Raw genomic sequence first — 15,991 nt, forward strand, 5'->3', positions numbered from 1 at the left:
CATTCCATCCTCCAAGTTTCCTGCTGATCCATACCCAGGGTACGAAACCCTTCTGTTCCTTCAACTTTCCCCAGTTTATAACTGCTTCCTTCTAGGATAAATCCAAGTTCAGAAGTGCAAAGAAGCAGCCCACAATTCTTTCCACTCTCTGGCATCTGTCAGCAAAACCCCTCTGATTTGCTATTCTGACTCAGACACGTGCAGACTGAAATCAGAATGCAGGAAAAAACTGTTGTTCTTTCTCTTGGAAGTTCTTGCCTCTCCTGGCCAGAAATAATACCAGTTAAAACCTAGGTTATTACATAAAATCATTAATTTTCTCTGATTTGACTCAATATACCTTTATGGCAATTTACAGCAGCATGAGCAGTTAGTTGCCCATGCCATAGTGACTGGAACTCCAGTGAAAGAGAGAAGGTAAAACCTTCTGAGGTGATGACTCTGAAATTTAATCTTTATTCAGCAATCGAAAGTCTTTAATGTGCTCACGTGCATGTACTGCACTGAAAGTGTTTTATTCCTTTACATGACATTTAAACTATTTAAAAAGTGAATTGAAGAGTTGTCATTGAACCAAGCCATGTAATTCTGACATGTAATTTTTTTGTATTTCTGATCCTGTAGAAAGAAAATAAAAATTAATTCTGCTTAATTTTTTTCCTTTTTTCTTAGTGAGACCTGTATTGTTGACATTTACTTTTCCTGTTCACACTGAGATCCAGAGCAGTATGACAGCTAATAACTGTGTCTGTAAAGTATATTATTCACCAAGAATACATATACAGAAAGAAATCCTTGATGTATTCAGTTATATTTTTTTTTTTTAGGTACAAAATTACTGTTCAAAGTGTGAGTACTGTTTTTAATGTGCATTTAATTATGATGACTTGGCAAACATGGGGCACATCCATCAGTCTAGACAGATTTTTAAAAGATAAAAAAATTATGTACATTACTTTGTATGTGTCTCAAACTTGAGAGAACATCTGTGTTGCAGATGACGGTTACTATCCAGCGAAAGATGCTGCTTCATGACAAATCAAGCACAGTAAAGATACATTCATTTTCTGGATTGAGCATTAATTTTATAGATACTTTAAGTTAATCTCCTAGTTTTTCTCACATACTGATCTTTTTTTTTTTTTCCTCCTTGCAGTCATTGCAGTGTCTCACCAAGGCTCATAAATGTGAAATTCAATCAAGTGACTGGGAGAAAGACATTTCTTCTTTTAAAGAAGTGGTGAAAGGAGCCATAGAGATTGCACATGGTATGTTCTACCTGAAAAGAACCTTGAATGTTCACAAAGAGTGTAGCAAGTATTTATTAAGCTTAGTAACAAAATAGTATTACACTTTACCCATTATATTTATTCCTACTATTGAGAGTCCTCTGACAGAGTATCATCCTGATAGTGCATACAAAAATATACCTGGAATGAGGCAGAGTTGTGAAGTGTAAGTCAGTAAACTGGTAAACATGGAATCAATGTCATGGTCTAGCAATTTCACAACACACATGAAAAACGCATCTATAGTTTGTCTCAGTCCTCAAATAATTATGTGAGGTTGGCTGTGCCAGTCAGGAGATGGATAAAGATTAGACTCAGACTATTCACTGTACTGTGATACTCAGGTTGCAGAAGGGTACACATACCTGTTGAGTTTAGAGTTATCTTTTCAAAATTACTTGGCATTCTTTATCTATATCTTTCTTTTGGGGGATATTACAGTAAAAAATTGGCTAAGGAAGGTATCACGATTATAAATTAAATGTTATTTGAAGACATTGCTATAGAGGTAATGTTTTTTTCTTTTGGGGTCCTTTCATGTTTGGATTACAGTGACTATAAAATGCAGCAAGAATAAATCTAATCATCAGGAAGCTTTGCAGATACTTTCTTCAGCTCGGCTCAACTTACGTGGCTTGTCATCCAAAGCAAAGGTAAGAATGTTTGAAAGGTAGGAGTATTAGTTATTAGTATTAGTATTAGCTAGGAATGTAATGGCTGCCTTTCCCCATGCATCATCAGATGGCTATTCATCTCTACGTTGTTTAGGATTCCAGTTTTAAGTACATTTTTATTCCCTTTCTTCCTTCTAGGTTTTGACTGAATAAACTTACTAATGTAAGACAGAGCACTGACATTTTAGAATAAGTTAGAATTTTACTTAAAATGTTAAGCAAACACAATCAAATGTTTAGAAGAAATCAGTCGTTTCCAAGACCTGTTCCTTAAGTGAGTAGTCATGGGGGGAAGCAGGGCAATCTCAGAATGGACATAAACCTCTGGAAAGGACCAAAGCATGTCAGCACTTCTTTCCATCACTTGAAGTGTTTTAAACCAGGGTTATTTATTTAAAGAGAGAAAAAAAAATTATTAAGCTTTTCATGGATGCCCTACCAATTCAGAAGTTAATTTACAGAAAATGCCATCCTGTTTGAATCATACATTTTTTGGAGTTGTGCCTCTATAGATAGGCACTGAGAGATAATTCTGTTTCTGCACCATTGTTATCTTAATTTACCCTACATCTGACAACATGAGACACAGCTATTGTTTAACTGAGGACTGGAATATATTTCCATTTAAAATAAACTGTATGTCTTAAAATATTCTTCCTGGCTGTGTGTGGGGTTTAGTATGTGTGACTTATAGAGCATGAGTTTTATAATGTGTGTGCTTGTATTACAAAGTGTGGATCTGTCATCAATGTGCTAAACTCAGCTCACTCTCTTTTAAGTCATATAATTTTAAGGATAAAAGCTTAAAAAGGTTATATAAGTGGATGCATATAAGCTGACTGCAGAACTGCACTTAGATACTGGCATACATATGTCTTCAGAATGTAGTGAAATGTCACAACATGAGTGTTTTTGTTGTGATTCTCAAAATGTGGTGGTTTTTTTTTAAAGAAACTGTGTAAGCTGAGTATGACAGGAGTGGAAACAAGACTACTTGATATAAATTATATAAATACAAGCACAGGTGGTTTATATTATGCAAGATCATGCAGTATCTGAAAGATTAAGAATAGGTGAGGCTATTAAATTGTATTCTTAATACCTGAAGGAACTAGTCAAATGGACATCTGTATAATTCTGGGATCCTTTGATTCCACGCTGTTCTGGTTCTCAGCATTTTATAAATGGAGAGCTAAATCGGATTGGTGAATATAGGAAGTGCTCTGTATTGGATGGATTTTAGAGATTCAAAGTGATGGATTTGTCTCCTCAATTGAGCCGTGCTTGGCTGGGGAGAAGATGAGCAGGTCATGCCAGCTGTGGAGGCTCTTTCAGAGGGATCTGATTCTTTGGTCATGGTTAGTAGTTGCCGTTGCTCCTCTGCTTGTGCTCAATGGTTTAAACTGTTCAGTAAACTGGAGTGCAAAAACAACAGGTGGTGGGTAGATTCAAAACTTTAAGAGAACCAGTTCAAAATCTTTGGATACATTGACCTAGAAATTGATGTGCTGATTATGCTTTGCTTTAAGTAACTATGATGTGTCACAAGCCCAGCTTTGGAGTATAAGAAGTTTGAGTTTTGTAAGATCTCAAGAAAAGTAAATGTGAAGCAGTGCATTTCCTCTAATATTTCCATTTTCAGCTCTATCTGTAGTATCTCTTCCATTCAAATAATGCTGGTATCCATGTCTTTCACTGCAGTCTTACTACACACTAGTAGTTTCACCTGAATATAGAACTCAACAAATAGGCATCCCTTTACCTACAGAGCTGCTGTTTCTCTGCAGTTTCTTACAGCACTATGTTTAAAAGACTTTCTCTACTAATATGCTTGGCTTTTGCCAGAAGGATGAAGGAGTAAGTAGTATTTGTTTGGCTCCATATGAGGGGGATTTCTTGAAACCCAATGGAAGAAATGGAAGATGCCCCAAGTGAAGGCACTTCATCAAGGCTGCCCTTTCCTTTGTTGGGCCTGGGGCTTGGGAATGTCACCAGGGCCACTTTCACAGCCCCAAGAAACAGAAGTTTCTCCTGGGACCCCTCTCGCCCTGCTGTCATCAGTCCCTTATTGCAGCTTCCTGAAGCAATGGTCAGACTCCTCAGAGGAACTTCCTTATGAAGCTTTTTCTGGTGGATCATTGGAAGGAGTCTTGCCTTTATTTCCTTTGCTTGGATTTTCCCACTGTCACATGTTTTCATGGCTCCAGCCCAGGACCTTTCTGGTATTGCAAAGATGAGTGAGCAGCTGCCTCTCCAGCCAATGTGTAAGGGTGACAGAGCACTGGAAGGGGCTGCCCAGATGGGTTTTGGAGTCTCCTTCTCTAGAGACATTCAAAACCCACCTGGATGAGTTCCTGTGTGACCTACTCTGGGTCCTGCTCTGGCAGGGGAGTTGGACTGGATGATCTTTTGAGGTCCCTTCTGACCTTTTAGATTCTGTGATTCTGTAATTGGCAGATGATGGTGCCTCTTAAGTTTTATGGCACTTCTGAGAATACTGACATGTTAGAAATAAGGCTATTGGTGTGACCTCACTGTTTTTGCATACTTGCCATGTTGCCATCTTATTTTTAATTTGGAGTCATATTGTGTTTCCAAAGAGTTCTGTGTTTTAAAATCTCAGTCATCTTCTGTAAGATCTTATGCACAGACAGTTTAGCACTGTTTATTCCTGTCTAAGCTTGACTACAGCATTTTCTTTTGCTGCCTTGTGGGTCAATATTACTGTGTTGTTCTTTCCTTTTAACAGAGAAAAGCACCTATAGTGGTCTAAGGGCAGACTGAGTAGTTAAGATTTCAGAAGGAATAAAGGAACACTGAAAGTAACCTTTAAAAGATTAAGTTCCAAAATTTTGTAGCTATGACATGCAATAGGAACAATCAGTAGGTTTTCTACAGGTGAAAACAATGTCGTATCTCAGACTTATTGCATTTCTTAGGGTCTCTCGCATTGATATTCCAGCTCCTGTGTTGTGCTGGACTTGGGGTGCATCCACAGCCTGTTGAAGGCTGTAACTTGAAAATGTGTTGTTAATGGGCTTTTTTCTGTACAGAGCTTTCTGGACAATCACATGCTCTGGGCAAATACCATAGTGGGCCCTCTTCTGCTCCTTCCCACCATGCATCATTTGATCTGACAAGTGGGGTCTCTGAAAAGGAGAGAGGTCATGGAGCTGTACTGTAAATGCATGAAATGTGGCTACTGTTGTGTGGAAACGTGGGGCACAAAGCCCAAAGAATGATAGTGCATGAAACTTCCCCAGGCAGCATCTAGTTGAATAGGTCTCTTTAGCTTATAATTATTATCAGCCTGATTTATTTTGCTGTCTCAGCCAGAAAGAACCAAACTTTTCTGTCACATTCCCAGTGTGAAGCTTTTGGACTGAAAGTCAGAAGAGTTTCTGTACTTGTAGCAGGAAAGTGTTCCTATTTTTGTATAAGATATTCCTTTGTGCCATGGCAACACTGTTCTGAGGCACATTGAAGACCTTGGTTCAGGCCTTTTAAGTACATTTTTGTTTATATACGTATCTGTATTGTCCCACTATGTTTTGATGCTGTAACGATGTACAGATGTACTCCAGAGCAACTTTTGTTTTCTTGGTTTGTTTTTGTCTCTAAATGTAGGCTTTTGATTTGTGTCAAATGAAGTGTGACTCACTCTCCCTTTATATAATGTAGGGGAAACATATGTTTGGTTCTTCCCCTTCATATTTCTGTGGAGTGGTGCCTCACACAGCCTCCATATTACTTAAGTCAAATGACAGATCCTGGCCTTGCAATAGCAATGTGTTCAAGTGCAGGATGCACAAAGCTCCAGTCAAAGTTCATGTATTCAAGACTTTACACAAGTCATTTAGCATTCCTCTCTCCTGCTTTCCCTCCCTACAAATACATGAAGATTATGATTGTTTGTGAGTTAGCTGCTTTGTATTTCTGTTAAGTTCTTTAAGAACAAACTGGTTTTATTACTCTAGTGTTTTCTCTTGTGTAACTTAATTACACACAAATTAATGTCTCCACCCACCACGTCTTGACATCAAATGTCAAAACGTGCTGCTTTGAGGTTTTGGAGAAAATAACGCAACAGAATATGACACTGGTAAAAATGGCCAATAGAATTCACATCTACTAATTTATCAGCAGATGGGTTACTATCTGCAGTGATAGTATGTGAGATGCTCTTGTTTTGTGATAAAGTCCTTTATTTTCAATGGGATGAGGAGTCAGCATTCTCAGTCAGGTCTGGGCAGAAACCCAGCGTCTACAGGAGGATTCAGGCCCTTTGGCAAAATGTCATGTGTGTGACACAGACCTCAGGGCTGTGTATATGTATACATATGTATATCACTCTCTGTCTTCTATTTATTAGCCACAAAATGACCTTTTTAAAGAGTAAGACACTATCATAGATACCAAAATATGAGAGGCAGGACAGTGGTGATAAGCTTCCTGTATTCTGTCTCTACACTGAAAGAGAGAAACTATGTATTTTTTCAAATAATGTATTTCTTTTTGTCGTGCAGCAACTTTTTATCGATGTAACAAGTAATGAGGTTCACAGTGAGATAGCTGATGAGGTGACAACTATGGACAACATGATTGCTGAACTTCAAGAACTAAGCAACCAGCTGAGAGACCAGTGCTGACACACAGACCAGATTTTATGACAGGAAGACAATAATGACATGTTCCTTCTGCCACAACTTTTGCTGGTGAAATGGTGACAATTCTAACACAACAACATTCCCAATAAACATTTTTTTCTGTACAGTGCTGTTCTTGTGGTCAACTTTCTTCAGAGCTCAGGACGCTTTTTAAGATTCTTAGTTGCGCTCTCTGTCTTTAAAAGTTGCATGTTTCGGCTCCTCGGGCCATGACTTTCTGGAACAGAGCTACTGGTATGTATAAGGCAATTATTGAGGATTAGGTCTGCCTGGCTGCATCGCACCCAGGCGCCAGGCCGCTGCGGGACACCCAAGCTGTGGTGCAGGCAGGGAGCAGGAGGGGCAGCGGGGCGGGAGGAGGAAGGCGGGTGGGCAGCAGAGCGGGAACTGGGCCCAGCCCGTCACCTTCAGCGTGAGACACACAGCCCATCAGAGGGTGCGTCTGTCTGCCACTAGCCAATCAGATGAGCCGTGAGGTTGGCCTGTCAGCGGTGGGAAGCTGTGGTGAGGGCAGGCTGTCGTCGTGGGGTGCTGTGGGCGTGGGGCTGGCGGCTGAGGGCAGGGCCAGGGCCTGCGCGGCTCATCCGGTCAGCAGGCAGGGTCTGATTTCCTTAACTGCTCACAGGGGAGTAGGAGGGTTATCAAAAGAGTAAGAATTGAGTCCTTTTTGCTATTCTTGTAGTAGTTTCCATCACTACTGTTCTGCATTGTTTCCTTTCTAAGCATCTTTGCTACAGCTTTTCTTAAACAGGATTTTTTTTTAACCCAGGGTTTTCCAGAAACCTGTGCAAAATAGTTTCCTCACTCATCGCAATTTTGGCTCTTTCTTCTTTATGAGAATGTAACAGCCTCCAAATATGTGGTTATCTATATCAGAGGTATGCACCATCCATAGTGTGATTGTTAAAACTATACCATGACTAAAGGACTAGAGTACTGTCCCTAAAGAGAAAGTCAGAAGGTAAAAGGAAACCAAACCATGAACTGGATTTGAAGCAGCAGTGGATAGAAGCATGTTATTGTGCTGTATAAAAGGAGAAACCATCTTGACACCATTATGTATGATTGTGAGATGTCTTAGAATGGAGAATAAATTACTTGCTGACAGTATTTGAACATGAAGTTCCCACAAAAATTATCTTACCAACAGGTTTACTTGCTAGTGAAGGAGAACACTTAACTGAAACGTCTTAGGGAGGTAAGAGGCATTGAAGTTTCTGCAGAGTGGATTTGCTTTACATACTTCTATACTGATCATATGTATAGTGAGTGGCCCACCTGGCTGAAAAAGACTGTGTTTTGTGACAGACTCCCACCACTACTATCTTTATGACTGTATTTTTTATATGACTTACCTTATTCATAAATAAAAAGGAAATCTTTAAAACTGTCATTTTGTTCCCAGACTAGATTTTATTGGGAATAAAGGCTTTAGGTGTGGAATCTCTTGGTAGCAGAAAAATCTCCTACTTTTCTTGTGATCTTACAGCAAATTTTAAGCCAGAATTACATGCCCACTACAAATCAGAAAATGAGACTTGAATTCATTTGTCTTGATTTAAAAGAAAATAATTTCCACTGAGTCTACCCAAGATGGTCCTATCACTCAAGTTTGGAGGTGCAGAGTATGAAGCCACATTCATTTTTGTGTAACAACTTCTGCCTAGCATTGAATGGGAAGTTTTGTATAGAATATGAGAGAAGTCTGTGGAAAGGCCTTTATTTTCTTTCCATTTTGATTTTTTTCTTTTGAAAACGATTGTTTTGTCTTTGCTAAAGGTGGTCACATGAAAAGTCATTCTGCTCTTCCGTTGTCTCTGCCCTATAGTACTTACATGTTTCCTGAGCACAGATTTTTTTTCCTTGCCTGAGCCTCCCTCTCTTAGCAGATGTACAGAATATAAACAACTGTCACCTAACACAGGGAAAGCTTACTATCTACAAGTAGTGTGTTCCTTAGGAGTGAGATGACTAGTGTCACTAGCACACCAATCTTCTTGTCAGTTAATGTAATAGAAAGGGTATCTCTGGGGAGACTGAGAAATACATAATTTTAATATGTACAGGCAATATACACGTGCAGAAGATGGAGAAGCAGGAACTGGCTCACTGTTCAGGAGATGCTGGCTTTTCAGAGCAGGTAACTATCTCAGAAGATCTCAACCACTTCATCCATGAGACTGAATGCCTGATGTGAATCTTTTACCAAGGTTATGTTCCTGCTATCTCTTTCACTGTATTAATGACATTTTCATCTTCCTTGGATACAAGGTGAGGCTACACTGCTTCTTTAGAATTCTTCACAGGCTTTTTAAAACCTTACGGACACAAAACTTTACCATATGATTTTGTATGGTACTCATGCCAACAGCATTTGGTTCAGAATAGCTCTAGGAGATCGTTGTCATGAAGACAATGTTACTATAAAAGCTCTGGCTGTCAAAAAAACTTGCTAGTATAGATCGAGGAAGGAATGTTTCCTAAAGAGACTGCAGACTTTCCCAATCTCTGTCTTATGGGGAGCACCTGTCTTATAACATGGGAATGTTTTTCACTCAGATGATTCCCATGCCAACTGTAGAATCCATGAGGGCTTAGCAAAACTGGACAGTCCTTTCCCAATGTAGTTGTCACACCTACAAATACCTCTACAGCATCTATGTTATTTTGAATTGCTCTATATACAGTTATAGGATAATTAGTGTAGCATGGACTTGATTTGGCAATATATTGCTGGAATGGCTTGGAGTTCACAGCAGAACCTCAGAACTACTGTTTTCTTTTTTTACTGTAGAAGTGTTAGGGATTACCTATTTTGTCACCTGTCTGCCATTTTGTCATCTGTCTGCCATTAGAGCTAATTTGATGTGAAATAGAGGTAAAATGGATGAGTCTAGAATTTTTCAACTTCCACCTACCCAGACAGGGAAAGCAGCTATCTCAGAGTTTTGAAGATGAGTATAAAGCCAGTAAAGCTTGAAGGAGTTATGATGCATGAAAAAGAATTTATTTCCATGACCTAAGTTTGTTTGTGTGTCTCTGGCCTCATAATAGTTCAATCTATGAAATGTTTTCAGTCACTGGTGGTTAGAAGGCAAGGAAGATCTCCTGATTCACCCTGGGGGGCTGTGTCACACAGAGGAAGTGTACACAGCCAGCTGTGGTGCTAAAAGGTTTTCCTAGGTTGGGACATTACTCATGGGCAGAAATGAATGTTCTTGGGACTGGTGAGACCATGTTGACTCTGGCAGGTCATCCCGAATACATGCCAGCAAACGTGTTCCATATCACATCATCCTTGATGTTCCTACCACCACACTGGTGGATACGTTCAGAAAAGCAGCTCTCACCCTGTCTTTCATGCAGAGCTCTGTACCACAAGTGCCTTGGAAAGAAGCTTGGCATAATTTTTTAGGTTTAAATTGGTGTATGGCTTATATGCAAATACAGAGGGTACATTTAGAAGTTTAGCTTTTGGATATGTACATACATTGGTTAAAACTACCCATCTAATTATTTTCAAAATAAATAAGGCAGAAAAAATCCTACCTATTAATTTTATCCTGCTTTGGAACAGTACTGGCCAAGAAGGTATAAAGTCCCTTTGAAATAATTTGGACTTGCCTCTTCTGTTCAGTATTTCTGTCTCAATATCAGAGACTGCATGAATGGCAGTACAGATGTATTTTGAGTGATAAAAGGAAGCTAAAAAAACTCATACTATTTCCAGAGTAATACAAATTTAAATAATGTACAAGTATTTAACTTCTGTTCATCTGCATTCACACAGAGCTCTGTACCAGATATGCATACAAAATAGAGAAAAGGTGACAGCTGATAGTGTACCACTTGGGTTCTTCGGACTTAAAAATAAACTGGAATTCAATAGGAAAATCTCATTCCAAGGAGAGAAAAAATACTGTCATTTGTATGAAGTTTTTTCAGTATGATTACTCTTTAAGTGCTCCATGTTTCAAAAATTATTTCAAGTTATTATATTTGTTTACATTGTGTATATGTGTGCCCATATATATACACATATAGGTATACATGTATAAGCCTACACATACAGACATATATATAATTGTATCTGTGTCATAGAAAGTGGTGTTAATTTTGAAAGTGTAAGAGCTGCATCTCATGAAAGCATTACAGAGACTGGAACATATGGCAACTTTCTGTCTTATCTTTGTGGTAAGTCTTTTTTTCTGTAGTGCCCAGTGAGAGGACAAAGGGTAACGGGTACAAGCTGGAACACAGGGAAGTACCCCTTGAACAGGAGGAAGAACATATTTCCTGAGAGGGTGAGGGAGTCCTGGCACAGACTACCCAGGATGGTTGTAGATTCTCCTTCTCTGGACGTTTTCAAAACCCACCTGGACACGTTCCCGTGTGACCTGATCTAGATGAACCTGCTCTAGCCAAGGGGATTGGACTGGATGACCGCTGGAGGTCCCTTCCAACCCTGACCATTCTCTTATTCTGTGATGTACATTTCTAAGGTACTTGCCACTAATTTAAGTGCTGACTACAGCATTGATAGGCTTCCTTTTCAAAAATTATGAATACCTATTTTGGGTGTACTGTTTAAGAAGCCTTAAAAGTGCTTGACTTGGGAACTGAACGTGCTAAGCACTCACAGAAAAACAGACATTATGCATTTAAAGTTGCTATTTTCAAGGTTCTATTCAGATTTGACAAAGTTAGGGCTACATATCAGCCTGAACATGCATCATGTAAATTTGTTATTAACAGGCAATAACTAGAGGCTTTGTGGATGTTCTCTCTAGTTCATGGAGAAAAAAAAACTTTGCTGGCATAATTAAATACCTTTTAACACTGTCTCCTTAAACTATGAACTTCCTGCTCTCTATTTCAACTCTGTTTACCAGAGAGCTTTTTATTGCTGGTCTACTGGTTAGATTTAAAATATGTAAACCATTTTATTTTAACATATGTTGTTTTCATTTTTGGATTGACATAAGACATTTCCATTGATGTCTGCCATTACAAAACTGCAGTTTCATTCATTTATGAAGCATTTTAAATTCAAATAGTAATGGAATTTACTATGTATTAGGGCTGAAGAATGAACGGAGTGGAATTTTAGAAACTGTTTTCTTTTATCACAAAATTTTGATGGTTACCTCACATTAAGAAGTGCTTTAATTAGCATTTCTGAAGTTGTTTTGTATACACAAATGCATGTAAGAGATGTACCTATACCCTGTTGAGAACTGCCAAACCAGTAGCACTTAGGGGTTTTTGAGCTAAGAAGTCATAAGGAAGTCAGGCCAAATGTAAGAAAGTCCATCCTGTACATTTTACTTGAGAGATTTTAGATCTAAACCTTGCAAAGAAGGTGTATTTCTTAGTGTGAATTGCAAGAAAGTATTTACTGTTATGTAAAAGCCATTGGAGTAGTGCAATACAGATATCTTTTGCATCATTCAGAAGTACTTATAAATAGACAGGTTTCAATCAACAAGTAGCTTATTCAGGCATGTGCTCAAATATAGTAGCTGCATTCATTAGACAAACATTTCTCCTAATCCCTCAGCTACACTAATAAAAGAGTAATCCTTTATAGGCTGAATGTAGTAGCGGAGGTTCTTTTTTTTAACTGTTAACATCCTTCAAAGACTGAGGTCTAATCGTTGTGACTGACTGTATTTGGGTTTTCCTGAGTTGAAAATTGGAAACCTTTGGTAGTATGTTAAGTTAGAATTCCTTACAGAAAATAGAGATGTTACTCCCTGCTTTTAGGAGTAGCTTATAATATATTCTGTATCTTTAAACGAACAAAAACCCCCTTAAAAATAGCGGCCTTATTGGGCTTTTTTTTGTTAGTTTTGGGATTTTTTTTTACTATTTTTATAGCACTTGCCCTTTCACACTTTTGATTTCATTGCTAAGTCAAGAAAAAGAAGTTTGTGAGTTCAGGCTGGCTTCACTGAGCAAAGTGAGCCTGCTGAGTAGGAAAAAGACAAGCAAGTCACTGCTCTTCTGTACTGGGGTAGAGAAAAGGCCTATTAAAAATTTAATCCTCTAATACTGATCTAAACCTAAATTGGGTCTCTGCAAGATCAGGGTGATTTGGGTTCAAAAATCTGTGATAATTAACTTCGCTTTCTGTATAGGACTGTTTTCCAAATTGACCTAAGTATGAAAGTTCATTTTTCGGTTTCCAGTTTACTCTGACCTGAGTGTTTTCTCAGAACACAGCAAGAACCTTGTAGTCACCAGTGATGTCACATACCCCTTGTCCTGTTTTTTTTTTTCTATTTGTTTTAAATCTCAGTGACCTGAACAACAGTTCTTGGCAAAAAAACAGTGTCACAAACCAGGCAAAGAAATACCAACCAAGAGCCATGCAATGGAAAACTGAGTTTAACAGCATGAAAATCTTCAAAACTGCTAGTTAGCTTGTTAATGACATCACTGCTGAAGCAGCTAAATTTTGCAAGTCACATTTAGAAGTTAACCCCTACAAAGCTCCTTTTCATCATCATCATCTCTAAATGTGCATCGTGATCTTTCTGTGTTAAGTGCAGTCATTCCATCCACTTCCAAGCCTCTTGTCCTCCTTAGTTGGTAGTTTCTGCTCTCTGGATTAGTCATCCTGCAATTATGGAAACCACCTTTGTGTTTCTGTCTCCAGCTTCTCTGGCGTGGAGTTGGCTTGCTTGTCTTATGTGATCTCTCAGCTTTTCTCCAATTTTGTGACCTTTGGTCTCTAGAAAAGCACCTCTGATTTTTGTAGTTCTTTGTGTGCTTCTGCCCCATGACAATTTAATTTTGTCCCTATCTGACAGTAGCGCACCTTCCTTTCTTCCTCACAATCTCTCTCCCCCGCTTCTTTAAGGTTTCTCTATGATTTCCTGGTAGAAAAGATGCTAGGAAGGATCTTAAGGTTGCAATTGGTGTAGTGAGTAGCTAGCAGCAACATAAAAAGTGTAATTTGTAGTGAGATGAGTTCCTTGAAGTAGTGGAAAAAGGGAGCTTTCCCGTCTGCCTTTGCTGAGCCCCTTGGGGATGAGACAGAGGGTAGGTACCTTTATGTTTAAGGGAGGGGGGGGTAAAGAACTCTGTAAGCCTTTGCCAGAAAAATGAGACTGTGAAGGGCGAACAGCAGCCCAGTAAAGGTGATGGTGGTCCCCATGGAGCTGCTGAAACAAGTTAAAAAAGATTAGCACTATTCATCAGGCAGGAAGGCACAATACTTTCCTTGAGCAGGGAACTGAGCAAGTCACAACTTGGCAATAGGCCAAAACTAAAGGAACCAAACTGCAGCACAAACACCAGTGCGCTGTAAGGGCTTTTAGCAGCCCATATGATCTGAGGGATCTTGTCTGTTTGGAAACACTCCAGCCATACCTACGGGTTTCTGATTTGTTTTATTCGTAGCAGTCCGTCTTGCCCAGCTCAGGTTTTGCTGTTGTCAACACCGTCACCTCCTATCTTTAGAGGCTTGTAATTTGACTATAAATTCTCTTCAGTCCTAAAGCCAGGTGTAGTGAACACAGCCTCAGCCAGTCTGCATTTTCTGTTTGCGAGTGAAGAAAAGGCAAGTAGCTTGTAAGCTTGGCAAGCTACTGGAAACAGACAATTTTTGTAACCTGTAACTGCAAAACTGATTTACTATCATGCTAAGCAGAAGGCTTTTTGTAGCTAAAATACGTCTTGCTTTTGGTCTGTAGACTACAATGGCTTGTACTGCTGTAGTAATCTTTAAGAAAGCTGATAGGCAAGCAAAGCAAATTCAAAAGAATTGATGTAGATTAAGTTGCAAATAGAACTTCAAATTGAGTCCTGTAAAAATTATTGGGGGGAGAACAAAAAAAGGAAATGGACTATGGAAAGATAAAATGGTCCATAAAATGAAATGAAACAGTGATAGTACTGGGAACATGAAGCACTGTGGCACCATGCAGAGATGGCACAGGCAGTGGGATAACTCGCTTCTGTTTGCACATGCTGTTTTACTGCAGAAACAGTCGTCCAATATGATTCAGATTCTGAGATGTCCCTGATCAGAAGTATAGCAAACTTCTGGCTAGCTGTTAATCAGGAGGATTGACACTGCGTTCAGTGGGATTTTTTTAAGTTTCCTGAACATCTTGAAGAATGATACAATCTCTTGAGGTTAAGCCTTTTTTTATCCTGTTCCCTGTGTCTATTATGCTCAAGAGCCCCACTGCCTTGGATAATACCAAGAGTTTTGTGCTTTTGCTGAGTGACACCAACTACCTAGCTTACTGCACATGTTGCAGACCATTCTTATTCATAAGGATGCAATCAAAAACACACACACTTCTCTTGCTTCTAAGCAGCCCTCCCTCCACCTGAAAGCAAAGCAAAGCAATCTGGGATGCACAGGGTGACATGTCTGTGGCTGCTTCTCAGTGTTTTGTCCATCCCATACATGAATGCTCCCACAGTCACTGTAGTGCTTTGGGTGCCTGCTGCATAACATCACTTAGTGTAATTTCTGCTCTTCTAAGCATTCTACTTAAGGCAAAATTTAGGAGTTTCTTGTTAAGGTTTTATTATTTCCATGAGGTTTAACTAAGTGAAAGAGGTGTCAGTTTTGTGAATGTCATTCTTACCATAGTGGGATGGATTGATTTGGTTGGTTGGTTGGTTTTTAGCAGGAAAAGTTTGCTTTTTTTTTGTTCCTGGAAGCAGTTGAACCCAATGTTGTTTTGCTGGCCATGCCTTTAGCTGAATGGTCAGTTTGATGCCACATGTAGAGGCTTGGGGACCAGGGCTAAGAAATTTAGAAGGAGGTGACAAATTAGTTTCTTAAAACTATAAATATATATAATCTCTTTTTGTGTTTAAATCTTTTCCAGACATTTTCTCATACATTCATACTAGAAACTATTTTGCACGTTGCAAATGTGGGGTCTTTTTAATACGGGTCTACTTCCTTGTGGAAGTATTGGAAAGACGGTGAAGGCAGCTTGCTGTGACAACAGTGCACACAACTAGGGTATGTTGTCCCACGCTGCCTGCACGTGTCTTGGATCACTGCTGCTATGTCCACCCTCCAAGCCATAAATCCAAAGAGAAACCTGATATCCTCCCTAATGCTGTTTCTTGCTGTAGTGACATTTCTACAATGCGGTTCTGCATCAGTGAAAACAAATGAGTTTTGAATTATGAGACAGCAAGGTAATATCTATGCAGAAAAGCAATTGCATTTGAGTTGTTTTAAGCATACTTCATACTCTGATTTATTGTCACTGAAATTTAATCTAGGTGGAATTTTTTTCTTTTGGACTTTCTCTGTGAGAGTTCTAGTGAAAATATTGCATCAGCATGTCAGGAATGGAGCAGCAGTGTTATTCTGATCTGT

The 15,991-nt window shown here is 39.1% G+C and overlaps 1 protein-coding gene across 2 annotated transcripts in view; it reads left to right on the top strand.

Moving 5' to 3' along the window:
- Nucleotides 1–6,734, top strand: part of TTC27 (tetratricopeptide repeat domain 27) — a 117,389-nt gene extending 110,655 nt beyond the window's left edge. For both annotated transcript variants that reach the window (XM_061989996.1, XM_061989997.1), the window contains 3 exons: nucleotides 1,157–1,268; nucleotides 1,842–1,942; nucleotides 6,490–6,734. In XM_061989996.1, the coding sequence (XP_061845980.1) occupies nucleotides 1,157–1,268; nucleotides 1,842–1,942; nucleotides 6,490–6,612 (336 nt within the window). In that variant the 3' untranslated portion in view covers nucleotides 6,613–6,734. The remainder of the gene's footprint in view (nucleotides 1–1,156; nucleotides 1,269–1,841; nucleotides 1,943–6,489) is intronic.
- The last annotated feature ends 9,257 nt before the right edge of the window (nucleotides 6,735–15,991 follow it).

Source organism: Colius striatus, chromosome 2, assembly GCF_028858725.1.
Source record: "Colius striatus isolate bColStr4 chromosome 2, bColStr4.1.hap1, whole genome shotgun sequence".
NCBI lineage: Eukaryota > Metazoa > Chordata > Aves > Coliiformes > Coliidae > Colius > Colius striatus.